At 32.6% G+C, this 15,263-nt stretch overlaps 1 protein-coding gene across 1 annotated transcript in view; it reads left to right on the top strand.

The window, feature by feature from the left end:
* The window catches only part of LOC119067919 (protein serrate), a 72,296-nt gene that overhangs the window by 24,531 nt on the left and 32,502 nt on the right, over positions 1 to 15,263 (top strand). Inside the window, exons 3-6 of the mRNA XM_037171221.1 lie at positions 13,444 to 13,498; positions 14,195 to 14,300; positions 14,386 to 14,534; positions 14,836 to 14,896. Coding sequence (XP_037027116.1) covers positions 13,444 to 13,498; positions 14,195 to 14,300; positions 14,386 to 14,534; positions 14,836 to 14,896 — 371 coding nt within the window. The remainder of the gene's footprint in view (positions 1 to 13,443; positions 13,499 to 14,194; positions 14,301 to 14,385; positions 14,535 to 14,835; positions 14,897 to 15,263) is intronic.

Genomic DNA, 15,263 nt, shown 5'->3' with positions numbered 1-15,263 from the left:
TACAACGTGTTGCATCGTTGATTTATGTGCACTGGTGTTTGCCGAGATAAAATGGGAATAGCAAACGGATATGTATGGTGGATATATGAATGGTTAGGCGATGAGCTGTACTTTTTAGTGTTGATAGACAATCTGTGAGTGCAGTACCATATTCGCGTCTATATATATACATATGAGGCGAATACGGCTGTAAATTATAATTGGAATTATACATTTTAGTACTTAAACGAACCAATGAAGGTTTCATTATATATAAAGAAACTGTTCCAGCAACGAAACAGTTACAATGATCGCGCAAAGCTATTCAATCAGCAATAAATTTTCGTCCGTCAACATTGTCTGAAGACTCAATAACGCCAAAAACGATTCATTTATTCGATTCATTTATTCGATTCATTTTTATTCAAATATTAAACATTTTATTGAACTAATCTTCTGTTTTATCAGTAAAATCGTTTAGTTCACTCAATCTCTCTGGGATTTGTCCAGTTTTTTTTTCCTGTTCTGAAATAATGTCGTGGGTGAATCGTTTTATTAGCGATTGGTTTCTTTTACCAAATAAAATTTTATACACCGTCATCAATATCATCACAACAATTCCGAGTCCAAAGATTTATGGCTGGTTGATATTGATTTTTTTTCTTCTTCTTCATCTTCGTCTTTTTGTTTTTTGAAGAAATCGAATAAAATTCCAAAAACAAAAACTAGTATACCATTATAACCATATCAAATATCAATGAACAGGTATGGTCAAGTGGATGCATGAACGACAAAAAAATTGTTTGTCTTAAACATTTCATTTAATTTTTTTTTTTTCTTTATTTTTACCTCCTTAATATTATTTTTAATGAAAAGATTTATGATTTTTATGTTCACATTATACTATTTTATTTTATTACACTTAAATGTGAATGGTCGTTTGTGGCTCGGCTGTTTTTTTTCTTCTCATAATTTATACGTCAACAGTGCATAAAGAAATCACAATTTATTGATATTTGGATGAATACAAGCCGAATGATTAAAAGTTGTTGCTTTCTGCCAGGTATAAATTTGGTATTATATTTGGTATGTAGTTGTGTGTGATTGTCATGTTTCATTTTGTCATCTTTAATAAGCCCATTAACTCAATATAAAGAGACTTACGCCCTTGTTCGACTCTAGTCGATTTGTTTATAGCTGCACGTTTAGCTGGAGCTGGACGATTAAAATAAGTAGAAGGGAGAGAATCTGTCGTCGATTTTAGAAAATGTGTGGGTTGATATTCTTGTTACAACCAACAAAAAATACATTGGAAATATAATTCGGATTCGATTCGTTTTTCTAATTCTTTAACCCACGAATATTCAAGGCTGTAAACTTGGGGAGGGCACACGGGCCGCCTTTTAATTGAATTTCTTGTATAGAGTGGTTTATCATAATTTACATGAGCTCCAATGGTTACCATAACCACTTAAAATGTATTGACCTCCAATGGTTTACAGGTTACTACAGGTAACTGTATGGTTACCATAACCACTTAATATGTATTGATCTCGAAGTACTAGATTTGAGTGAATGGTTTTCATAATTTATTTATTATTTGATACGCAACATAATGCGAATTCCATGGCCTGTCCTGTGATGATCGAAATTTCGTTTTAATTAGCTTGAAATTCATAGAACTTTTTTTAGAGCAAAGTTCATTTAAGAAAAATCTGATAGATTTTGAACAATTTTGGTTTGAAGTTTCATTAGTCGCGGGACAAGCCATGGATTGCTTGATAAGTAAATTTGGATGTAATTTTGTAGGAAGAAAAATGGCTCGAATGTAGTTTTGCTGAAAGTTGATCAGATCACGCGGATCGCCATTTTATTATGTGCGCGGGAAGACAATATTTCTGATGATATCATCACGACAGATCTTTTTTTTTGTATAGGAATCCGGCATCATATTATCATTAAATGTAATGCGTCGGCCGGACATCATCATCAGCGTGACCTCCCTAAGTTCTGCCTTGCTTTTAGTGAATTTATATCTCGTTAAATAATTCGATTTTTTTAAATCACCGGGTTTCCGGTTTCAGGTATCTAACTCGATCGATTTTTGGTATATATGGTAAATAATATGAATTTTGTAATGACAGACAGAATCATATCTACAACAGCACCTATAACCTAATGTCTGAAGAAACTTTAATTTAGCGAGCAGATGAGAGAGGGCAATCCGAGATTCGAGTGATAATAAATTCAATAAAAACGCCAATTTACCACACAATATGCAATTTAAAAAAAGAGTAACGATAACAACAACAACAAAAATATGAAGAGTAATTGTATATGTTTACGAACGAATATTATACAGAAATATAGACAAACATATTTTTTTGCTGAATTACCTGACAAGAAAATTGAATAAACCATTATATACCAGTTAATATATTAATCGTTGTCTTTATGGCTATTTTAACATTGAATATAGTAGTATTAAAATGTATTTTCCTTTCATGAATATATATAATTTAATATTTCTTACGTACAAGTCGTGAGCCTCCAGTATATATATCCAGTAAACCAAATAAAGATTTATTTTTATTTTTAATTTCATGCTTACAGATGGTTATAAGCATTTAACACAGGGGGAATGGGCTCTGCACAGCACACACAGTACTACAGTATAATACAAAAGTCCGAATCACGAAATTCGAATTTCAGATTTTTCTATTAAAATGATTTTCTTTTATATTTCCTAAAATATTTATAAATATAGACGGAAGAGGTCAAATAAATGGTTGGCATCAGCTTTATCTTATAAAATATAGTAAGCCAAAACGTATACCTTCCTTATAGTCCATTTTATTATGTTAGCTATCATTGTTTTATGTAAATATTCAAAAAATGATCATTTAAAATATAATATTTTTTTCACAATAACAACAACAACTAACAACAACGAAAAAAAATGCTACAAATCTAACCGAGTAACAACACACTTTACATGGATGTGGTCGTTCAAGATCTTGGGTACCCACAGTCACTAAAAAGATAATAAATTGGTTATACCTCAGCGAGTAAATACAATAAATAAATGTCAAGTGCAAGAACACATGTAAATAATACGTATATGCATTTAATGGATGCGAGTTATTTAAATGCATATATCAAAGCTGTATAATGGAATTTTTCAGTCTCAGTTTTGTGTTGACAATTTTGTTCGAGGGGTTGCTTGTAAAATGACTTCGGAATACAAATTTGATTAATAATTTGAGTAAACAAATGACATGAAGGAATTGTAGGGTGAATACACTACCTTGCCACTTAGATTTTAACGTTTTTGGGTATACCAAGACAGCGTTTCTTAATATTTATCTAGAATATTAAATGAAATTTATTGGAATTGCAATCAACCGTGAACTTATGACAGCAATTTGTAAAATTATAATTTTAGTTCCCAGCAAATGGTGATTTTCTCTAAGTTGGCGGTTCTTACGGGTATCAGAATCGTTTTAGGTAAAAGTTCTGTACGATAGATTTTGGGTACTTTCGCCGAGATTTGTTCCGAGCCGAAAGTGTCTTAAGCAAGAGGTAAACTTTGTTCTTATAGCAATAAATAATAAATATTTACCCATCGTTGATCAGTAAATAATTTGTTCCTAAATGCAACACTTATTTCGAGTTTTTGTATTATTATTCCGCACAACACTAACGCGTTTCTGTGTTATCTTTGAATCGGAAATCGGAATTTTTCGGAAATTTTCCAGAGTGAAGGTATGTGAGCTAAACCCTTTCTTCTTCTCTACGATTTCTCCATTAGTCGCAAATTTTAATACCATCATTCATTAGGAAATTGCAATACATCTTCCTTTTGTTAATATTACTGGGCCACAAGACAATGATCCGCTGACAGAAATAAACAAATGAGAATTTTGAACACTATTGTTCCGAATATGTCCATAGGTTTCCAAAACTTGGAATGTATAATGAGTCTAGCCAGCTTGATAAATCGGTTTTAAATTAGCTTTCTTAAAACGTTACCGTTTTGCACGCGTAAAAAATCCCTTTGTTGTATCTACGTCGTCCTTCTTGCTTTCTCTGATTTCTCTCATTTCGTATGCAAATGGAAAATGAGATAAATCAGAGAAACCAATAAGGAGAGGAGAGAACAACAGTAACAACTTGCAAACGAAAGTGGGATTTTTTACGTGAGCAAAGCAGTATATCAGATTCAATCAGTCCTGGAAGCACAAATTAATAAACAACAAATCAATCTATTGTTCGCCGAACAATTTAATAATTTCATGGTTAAAAAATAACTATTAGAGACCGCAGTATTTTTTAAACCCTTTTTTTCACGGTAAATTTTTTAAATTTCAACCCTCATACATCCAATCAATCAGTAAAAATCAATTTCACCAAACCAGAAGGAAAAAAAAATCATTTATTCAAAATGACGAGAACCCATTCAACGTTCACGTCAACGTTACAATTTGAATATCTAATTTTATTTCAAAGTAAAATGTAATTAATTTCGTGTGCTGGATGATATTTCAAATTGATTTGATGTGCATTTTTCTGCGTATAACATCCAACAAAAGTAATTTAAGTATTCATGAAAATAGAAAGAACGAAATCAACCGTACCAGATACATATAAATGTGATGTGGAGAGACGAGAAGAAGATGAAGAATTTTTTTTTTTCAACAAAAAAAATTGTATCATGATTTGGTCGAGTCATAGCATCGTTCCATGAGATCATGTGTTTTCATCGTTTTCATTCATAAAATTTGTGCTGTACTATCAATTTCATGATTGTACGAAGATACGTCCGGAAGCAACAATTTAGTTGCAAATTATGGTCTATTGTAAACAAATTGACGATTTATTAATTGATTGTGAATACGTTTCGTTGCGGCTGTATAACGACTACTGATGAACGTCTTTGTATAGTAAAAAAAAAGATTTTTTTCAGTCATTCCTTTTTCATATATCAAACAGAAATCGCAATCGAAACCAATTTATGGAGGATGTGTGTGTATGTACGCAGAAGTTACAATCGTTTTAATGTTATGTGACCCATGTCATTCAGCGAAGAAATGTGCAATTGAGACCATTTTCACAATACAATTTGATCAAAACTTTTATCCGATGCTGAGTTCTTCACTTTCGCCCGTTGAAAGCCGAAAGTTGATTTTTTGTTGCGTTTGCTTTGCCGTATTGTTAATTACATATCAGAACCGAATGGTTTTTCTTGTTTCTGCAATGCGAAGTACTTTATTGTGTCACAGAAATTGACTATTATCTTGAATTGCATTTCCATATAAGTTGCGAAACAACAACAACAACAACAACAACAAAAAATTCCATTTATAATACAAATAGTAATTGTCCAGTCATCTTGTTGCATGTAACGTACATACAGCATAATGTCTTCCAAACGCTAATTTAACAATGAAAATCGCTTGACACCCATATAACCCATAACATATAACATATATCGTTATGCATATCAAGTTGAAATACCAAGTGTGGTATAATCATTATAATGCAGTAGCTATGCGCAGTTATTAGTTCGGTTTTCCGATTGTTGTCTTGTAAAACACACCGATCGAACAAAGTGTACTCTAACTCCTTTATATACCCATCGATAACCGATTAATGCCATCACCTTGTTATAAACACAATGCCACCCGATATATCGGTAAAAGAGCTGCAAAATGCACAATTTGATTTATACACATATACAATCGATCGAACAGAACAAGGCAGCGTACAACCAATTATAATTTATTTTCTTTGCTATAAATCAAAACTATTGTCAATAAACAAAAGACAAAATAATGTGATACAAATTTTTCAATAAAATATAAATATTGGGAAAATTGTGCATGATCAGTTGTTGTGTATAATAATACGTACAACATAAAATTAAAATGAGTATAATTGACCGTGTCAACGTGAATGTCAACAATCTTTATCAAAAAAAGATAAAATAAATAATAGAGTTCCACTCTAATGACAGGTTTTTCTCATGCAAAATTGGCAAATACAAAAAAAAAAAGATTTTGTTTGTTAGAGCAAATCACTTTTGGCATGGCTCGTATGCAAATTCTTAAACAGCTACAGTGTGTGTAACGTACTCGTACACGTTCAATCATGTTTAGGAGTAAATTATGGTAGATCGGCTGGCACCGCTGCCGGCTTACATTACGGATGTTGGATAACATGGTTCCAATATTGCCATTAAATCGAACGAGGACCTCCAGCACAATCAATACTCGTGTTATTTTTTGACAATTTAACATTTTTGATGATTTCTGAAAGCCATTGTGCCATATTTCATAATGATAATAAAAATGTTGATTTGTAGAATATTCACATAGTATACGTGTTCACGTACACATCACGCCAGAGCCCAATAACACGGATAAAGCACAGAAATTCTCACCATTTAAATTTTTAATGAACTTCATTCGCAGATCCAGCGAACAGGTCGTTATGTAAAAATGATTTAGAAAAAAAAGAGAACCGAAATGACTCATTTGTTATGGTTATAAAATTATGAATAAATTTATAGTTTTTCGTATTGTGTGGCATATGGGATTGTTGAGATCAGGTATACGTAGCTTATCGATATTTTGTGCATGGTTTTTTTTAAATTTGCTGCACGTTTACATATTAGAACTTCTGATACTTCTAAGCATCACAATATTATGGGTATTATGACCTGATCCCTAAATTTCAACTTCTACTAGCTCTTATCTTTGTAGCTGATTGTAGGACGTCGAACTGAATGTCCTAACTACATATAAAAAATATGTTGAATATTGTTGTGCCCTCAGCTTCCTGTATTCAATTCTAGTAAACATATACAAGAAATGACAATCAAATTTGAGCCGATTCAGTGATTCAACTGATTCCCACTGAGGGCCTATTATTGGTAAATTTATTTACCGAATTTACCAAAATTTACCGAACATTAGACAGCAATTGACGAAAAGTTTATAAGTCAACTTAATAGTTGGAAATTATAAGTAACATTGCAGAGCTTCTTGTATGAAGATTTAACTTATAAGTTCCAACTTATAATGCCTTTCCTCTTACCATAAAAGTACTCCGTGTGAGAGACAAACTTGAATATTTTCAATTTTTGCTGTTGAGTGGAATGGACACTTAAGTTGACTTATAACTTATACGTCATTTGCGCAAACCGTCTATTTGCTGAAATTATCTAAACTCAAATTCGTTGAATTTTCGGTAAATTTTGGTAAATTTCAGTAAATTCGGTAAATAAATTTACAAAACCAAGCTGGCTATGTATGTTTATACTATTCTAGTACTACCACGCGCTTGGGTGTACAGCTGAAGCAAACTTAGCTTGAAAATTGATTGCCCTTTACTGTATGATAATTTTTTGAAACATTAGAGATAGGATTGTTACCATGAACTGTCAATATTCGGCCCCCATTCCCCACTTGGCACTCGAAAACCGAGGCAAACCACTTGACACCGAAACGAAAAAGTGTAACAATAATGTCCACACCCCATTCCCCAACGTCTGGTTGTGTCTCATAAAAGTTCTCCTATAATTTATTTTTATTGAAAAAAAAAACTTTTGTTCCAATTCTCACAAAAGAAAATTATATTTCTATCGAATTGTGCATACCTCATTCTTCATTTAATCATTCGATTCCACTTCTACCTACGAAGAGCAGAATATAGACGAAGAAAACTTATTCAAAACCGTTTGTTTATGCAAATTAAAAAGATTAAATTAAAAGCAGTACCTTAACTGAAAAAAGAAGACGAAAAAAAAAATTCATCAGAAAGTTCATTTCTATTGGTTAAAAGTGGATAGATTTTTCAACACCTTACCATACACCTCTAAATACATATAATTAAAGTTAAATAAAAACCTAATTCGAGTTAATTTTCATCAAATTGATTAAATTGTACAGTTAATTAACAATTATCTAATGGGTGATTTGTTAAATTCACATTGACCGTAACGCTGGCGAATGCAATTAAAATTTAATAATGCTCTTTGAGCGTTGGTATAATTTTGTGTTAACTTAGTGAGAACAAAGCTTAATAGACTTATAATAATTCACATTAAAGCAGGTACCTAATTTATTATAATGATGTGATGATTACTTGATGAATTTGTTGCTCATTAAACTGGAAGTTCGAATGTTCTGCAATGTATTGAACAATGTTTTACAATACGCTAAAATTGAATATTATTCACAAAGGTTTTATTACCTATACCACATCCGCTATCATCATGCTTCGGCTAATGAAATTATATTTGAAAATATTTTTATTCTTCCTTATGGTTCCTGATGCAATGCATGCGATTAAACTGCAGAAAAATATTAACTACACAAAAAAGAGACTCAGATCTGGATGACTCGAGAATAAAGGATCTTAAAATAAAACGCAAAAAACTGTGAGAGTATTCCGTTAAATAATTCCTTGTTTTATAATTACAAACTAATAATTTTACAAAACTAAGTCTACCATTTGTGAAGTACAAAAAAAACGAGAAGAACAACGATGTTGTGTTGAGTTATTCGTACCGACCAAATCGACCAACCGACCGAGTACTTAATAAAACTTATGCATATTCGTGATAACATGAAATTAATTTAATATACCACGCAAGATCAGCTCATGTACTGCGTGTATACAAAATGTATAATTTATTTTATGTTAAAATAAAGAACAAAATCTTTGAAGTTGCATCAGAAATTATACAGAAAGAAATCAAAGTGAGTAAAAGGTAAGTAGCTAGGAAGCATATGTTTTTTTTTCCGCCGTATGCTTTATGCTGTCTATATAGGAGTCGGTAAAATTATTCAAGAACGAAACGCAATTGGAAATTTAAAATGAATATTAAATTGAAAAATAAGTAATAATGAGTGTGTACAACGAGATAGATGATGAGAATATGAGACGAGCTATTAGCATTTGTCGTATTTGTATTCTCGTATTTTGTGAGACAAATTACAACGTCAGAGTGTTGAATTAAAACTGAAAACATTTAAAATCTGGTAAGAATGCAGACTCTGCCGCGGTTGCAAATCCCTTTCAAAAATCTTCTCCTTTTTTTCAGCCTGTTTCTATCCTCTGCTTGACGTAGGCCTCCCCAATTCTCTACCATTCCAAACGATCCGTTGCCATTTGTTGCCAATTTGCGCCTGCAATTCGCTTTATACTATTGTTCCATCCTTCTGGTGGTCTACCTCTAGGTCTTGTTTTAAGTGGTCTCCAGTTCATGATCTATTTGGTCCAACGTTCGTCCGTCCTTCTTGCAATATGTCCCGCCCAGCTCCATTTTAAAGATGCTATTCTTTCCATGACATAACAACTTTTGTTTGTTGTCGAATCCATTGATTTGTCATTCTATCTCTGAGCGTAATTCCAAGCATACTCCGATCCATGGCTCTTTTGTGCCACTCTTAGTTTATTTTCGGAAGCTTTTGTTAACGTTAACGTTTCCGATCCATATGTGACCACAGGAAGGACACACGTATCGAACACTTTACGTTTCAGATTATTGTTCATTTTGCGTTTGAAAATTAGCCTGAGTTTTACGAACGCTGCCCATGCAAGACCAATTGTACGTTTTATTTCTGCAGTTTGGTTGTCCAGACCCAACTTCAATTTGTGACCTAAGTACACGTTATTGCCGACTCGTTCAATGACAGTATCACCAATTTTCATAATTTTCATAATTTGTAAGTAAAAATTCGGAATTTCCCTAGTCATTTTGGTGAGACAAACTCATGTGAAAGAATAACAGATTACTGATTGAACACATTAGCAGAATTTCTTACCAAGTTCTGAATTGCCTTTCTAATTCGAAGAATTTTCAGTTTTTTTTATGTAATTTCGAATTAAGCATGTATTCTGTTACTTCTTTTGTTTACAGTGTCGACTATTGTTCCACACAGAATCATTTACTTCAATTGTTTTAACATGCATTTCGGTACATAAGGAAACACTAACTAAAGCATATTGTTAATTTTTGTCGTCATTGTTGTCGCTAACAGATGACTAGCCGCTGCTAAAACGTGTTTTTGTAACGAATATGCTATAGGCACCGGGTGCCAATAGTCTCTTTATAATACTGTGGCTAATGGCAGCGGGTGCGATTAGCATTAGTATAATAAAGAGACTATTGGCACCTGGTGCCATTAGCCACAGTATTAATAAAAAGACTATTGGCACCCGTTGCCATTAGCCACAGTATTATAAAGAGACTATTCTCACCCGGTGCCAATAGTCTCTTCATTTTTGTAACTCCACGATCGGTTCATGTTAACACGAAAGTTTTTTTTTTCCTTTTTCAAATTAATGTATTGGTAAAGGTAACAAATTCATACCAGCCAATAACAGCTACAGCGATAAATGCAGCGCAAATATTCTCAACTCATTTTTTTTCTTACCTTCTTACTGAAAATTATAGAACAAGAATCGCTACAGTAAAATACAGCTATTCAGTTGTCAATAATATATTTTGCATATCAAATTGACAACTCAGAGAGCGATATCTGTTGTGATTTTATAGCCTATTGATATTTATAAGGTCTTAAATTCGATGGGTTTATGCATGAAGCAATTGAGTACAAATAGAACGGTAGTTTTATAAAGGAAGAAAAAGACACGCCACTGTAAAAGAATTACTATTTTATAAACGCTATATTTACATGTGTGGCATGTAGATCCAAGTGCCAATATGTATCGAACTTTGGTTTTCGATTTATTGGTTGGAAGTCAATCATTCGGTTGTAATCTCGTAATATGGGAATATGCATCGTAGTTAGAAATATTTTTAATATTGCCGATATATCACGTAAAATATATTTCGATTTTCAATAGAACAATAAATTTTGAGAATGTAAATCAATGAACGGGGAGACATATTTTATGGGATTTTTGTTTTATGTTCAAAATGGATAAAGAACATATGTTTATAGAACATTGATTTAGTGACATTGATATTTATTGCGATTGAATTCATGTTTGGAATGTTAAGGCTTTCAATTAAATGCAAACATATGGTTCTGGATGCATATTTTTGCAATGTCGCAATTATTATTGTTATTTGTTTGTTGTCAAGTGTATCGCGATATATTCGTACACACTTAATCGAACGAATGATTATATTTTAGAAACAATAAAATCCAGACAGTTACAGTGGCTATGCAATGCATCCGAATAATTATAATACTCTCACCCATAAATTGCAACCGAATTCATAAATGTAACGCCAGCATCAGGAGATTGATTCCACAAAAATTCCTTTATACAATCTAAATAATGGATGAATAAATTAATGAACGTTTGTTCGATAGCTCAAAGCATTTTTCGTGAGTGAGATATTTAACTTTATAAACAGGAATTGTTATATTCCGTCAAATTACCACGCTGCCTTACATCAAAATAAAAATAAAAAATCTAGACAAACACACCGCAGACAAACGTTTCCATTCATATAAGTTCACGTCCACAGAAGTTAGCTTACGAATGGCTCTAGGCGATTTTAACATCTGTTGAGCTTTTATTGTTATAATCATTTTTTTTTCAACTATTAAATCATAAAAGAATGCGTTGATTGAATATAAAATATTTTTATAATGGAAAAGTATAAATAAAAAGTGGTGCAACGAACTACATATATACAGAACTGACTGTATTTTATTTAAATAATGGAATATTAATATAATATTTTATGAATCAAGTTGATCTTTTTTTGTTCATATATAAATGAAACTTGCGAAACCATATTGAATATTATACTTATAATGTATAATGCATATTACAAGCCATAGCGGTTTATTTCGCACAGAACCACACACACAATAAAAACATTTTCGAGCTGTTTTCGAATCTCGTCTGACGGTAATTTTTTTCGGATTGGATTTTTTTAGCAAAATCAGTTCACATTTACAAGCGACGAGCGTATCGCTTTAATCCTTAAACTCTGTTACTTCTTTTGTTTAATTCTTTAGAAACTTTACTTAACTAGTTTGGACATATGGGTCAGTTTATATGTGAACATATAACGTGGTAAACCACATAAATATACTCATAATATCGTCTTTTGTGAGACAAATAACAACGTCAGAGTGTTGAATTGAAATTGAAAACATTTAAAATCTGGTAAAAATGCAGACTCTGCCGCGGTTGCGAATCCCTTTCATAATTTGTAAGTAAAAATTCGGGATTTTCAATTATCGATTTCCCTAGCCATTTTGATAAGACAAACTCACGTGAAAGAATAACAGGTTACTGAAATCTGATGGAAATATTTTCAAATCCAAGCGAAAACGGAAAACGGTAAAGAAAATCCTTAGAAAATCAACGAAGCTTCGCGACAAGGAAAACCAAAATCTATTTACCATGGATTTTGATACACTTACGCATGTTGAGAATCTCAAAACTAAACCGTTAAAGAGTTCGTTAGTGAATGATCCCAAACGATTAAATTAAGGCTTGGATGAGGTCAGTACGACCTGAACTTTAGTCAGGGATTAGTTTAATATAAGATCATACACCCCTTGCGTACATTGTTATCGAGATGTGTGGACATTGTCGAGCCGAAGGAGAGAATCGTAATGACCACACATAACAATTTTCGCAAGAGGTGCATACACTGCCGATAACATATATACCGAGATAAGCAAAAATGCTCTAGACGGATTAGTGGGAAATTATTGTTCTAGGCAGATAAATCTATTTATCATCTCTTCAGTCTTAATGTACTGCTCTTAGTTGAATAAACAATAGTTATTTGCATCACATGGATTGAAACCACGAAATTACAGTATACGTGTGAATACCGAGAGAATAATTTTCGCATAAGTTATTCTCGTGGTATACGAATTCACCCATATATACTGTGATTGAGTGGTTTCAATCCTGTGATGCACACAATTTTACACTCGTCACACCATGAAATATACAAACAACAAAACCAAATATAATACACACCGTTCAAGGTTGAACTTGAATGTATAGAAGAAGAATGAGAATAAAAACGAAACCGAAAATACGCGATATAAAGCCGAACGAGTTGATCGTTCAATGTGGATTACACTACTCGTTGATACGGAGAGTAAGCTCCGCCTTCGTATCAAATTTTTCTCTTTGACGAATAACATAAACAAACTCCACCATTAAGTAAAACATCGTCTGGATCCCTAGACCTGTTTGCACACACTCCTTATTTTTCATCATACCGTTTTCTATCGAACTGCATTTATCAGTACAGATTCTCAGTGATATTACTGTAGTCTTAAGTTTGCTTTAACAGAATGTATGGCTTCGGAATTTGTATTATTTTTATTATCTTACAGAGAAACCCATTTTCCTAGGAAAATCGAATTATTATTGCAAAATTTAGCAGATTGATTCACAAAATTTTAGTACTGACAAATCTAACCGGAAATCTTTCTTTTACAGAAATCGTTTACATTAATACTTCAGGCATTGGACTTCTACAACACCTCATATCCAGGTAATTGTCGCAAATTTTATCGTGGGTGCTAAAGGGTAACACTGCGAACAGCCATAACCTCCTCACCAATAGCAAAAAGAAAATATTTCTAAAGCAAATGAGTAGAGCTAACAAACAAACAAAAAAAAACGAGCAAAGAATGAAGTCGAAACGAAACCAATTTCGTGTTTTTATAAATTTAACCATGTTGTATCTTCGCCAATTATCGAAAGTGTGTTTCATTTTAAAGTCTAGCAGAAGGAAAAAAAACAAACAATTTCTTTGTAGAGTGTGGATAAATTCACTATTTTATTTATTTTTCAGCCACAGAAACACCTCACATCCGATATACATATAAATGTTATTTTCCAAATACACTTTTAGTGTATATTTTATTTCAATTAACCGATCCAATACCAGGCATTTGCATTTCTATCTTGTCGAACAAATCTCTGTTTTTATATTAGAATTTTCTTACATTTTGTGTAATTGAGTGTTGAAATTAACATATATTGGAAGTTATTGAGTGGGTGGATGGATATCGAAAAACATGCTATTTTAGAGGAAAGGAAATTTGCGCCTCTTTGCTTTTTCAGTCGCTTGATGATCATGACTTTTAATGAATGCTTACACTTATACATGTGACCAGATACACTTCTGTGTACATTTTCTGCCTGACTGCATTACATATACCTGATATTTGCATTTTAATTACAGTGTCAGAGCAATTAATTGAAGAGACGTCATTTTCGGGTGTTATTTTACCATCACCTGAATGGAATACATTAGATCATATTGGCAAGAATGCTCGAATAACATATAGGTGAGTGCAGACGATATATACACATTCAAAATGCGATCGTACAGTTCCGATAATTTTCTCCTCTTTTTTATGTATATTCCACCAGAGTACGTGTGCAATGTGCAGCCAATTACTATAATACAACGTGCACCACATTTTGTAGGCCAAGAAATGATCAATTTGGTCATTACACATGTGGCGATCGAGGGACGAAGGTCTGCATATCGGGTTGGCAAGGAGCTAATTGCGATAAAGGTTAGATGTGTGATATGTATATAATTCGTTGAATGGAAAGGCCACAATTAACGTTGATGTAAATCACCATTTTTATTCAACCTTCTTGGCCGATAAATACTTTGAAGCCAGTCGAAAGTAATTTTAAAAAGGAAAACATTTGTAATGGCCACAGCACATACAGTTTTTGAAACTACTTCGTTCCTTTTTTATATCAAATGATTTTTAGATTACTCTAGGGCTCAAAACTCAAACCAAATTTGCGCCTTTGTGCATGCATGGCCATATTACAATTATAACATTTTTTTGTGTATTTCTATAGCGATTTGCAAACCTGGCTGTGATCCGATACATGGGAAATGTGATCATCCTGGCGAGTGCGAGTAAGTACAATTTTGAACACATTTTTACCAACTTTTCTTTATACCAAAACTAAACTTTTAACGATATTGACCACGACTACGACATGGACCGTTATTATTATGTCATGTCACTGCAATCAAATTTGAGATAGATGCATGAAAGTCGAGATGAAAGTTTTTTCTTTGTCATAACGAATGCAAGAATATCGATAGACTGCCATTAGAACCATCTACTACATTGACCTGTATATAATCCAATTAAACGCGCAATAAGTTGTATGTTTCCCGTCAAGATTGGCTTTGTATAAATTCACTCATCTGATTATTTGTATGCTGTGAAATAGTTTTTTTTTCTCCTCCATCTCATGCATTCTCCTTCCTTTACTAT

The sequence above is a fragment of the Bradysia coprophila genome (assembly GCF_014529535.1).
Source record: "Bradysia coprophila strain Holo2 chromosome X unlocalized genomic scaffold, BU_Bcop_v1 contig_130, whole genome shotgun sequence".
In the NCBI taxonomy this organism is placed as follows: domain Eukaryota; kingdom Metazoa; phylum Arthropoda; class Insecta; order Diptera; family Sciaridae; genus Bradysia; species Bradysia coprophila.
The sequence above is the reverse complement of the archived record's forward strand: the minus strand, read 5'-3'. Positions and strand labels throughout refer to the sequence as shown.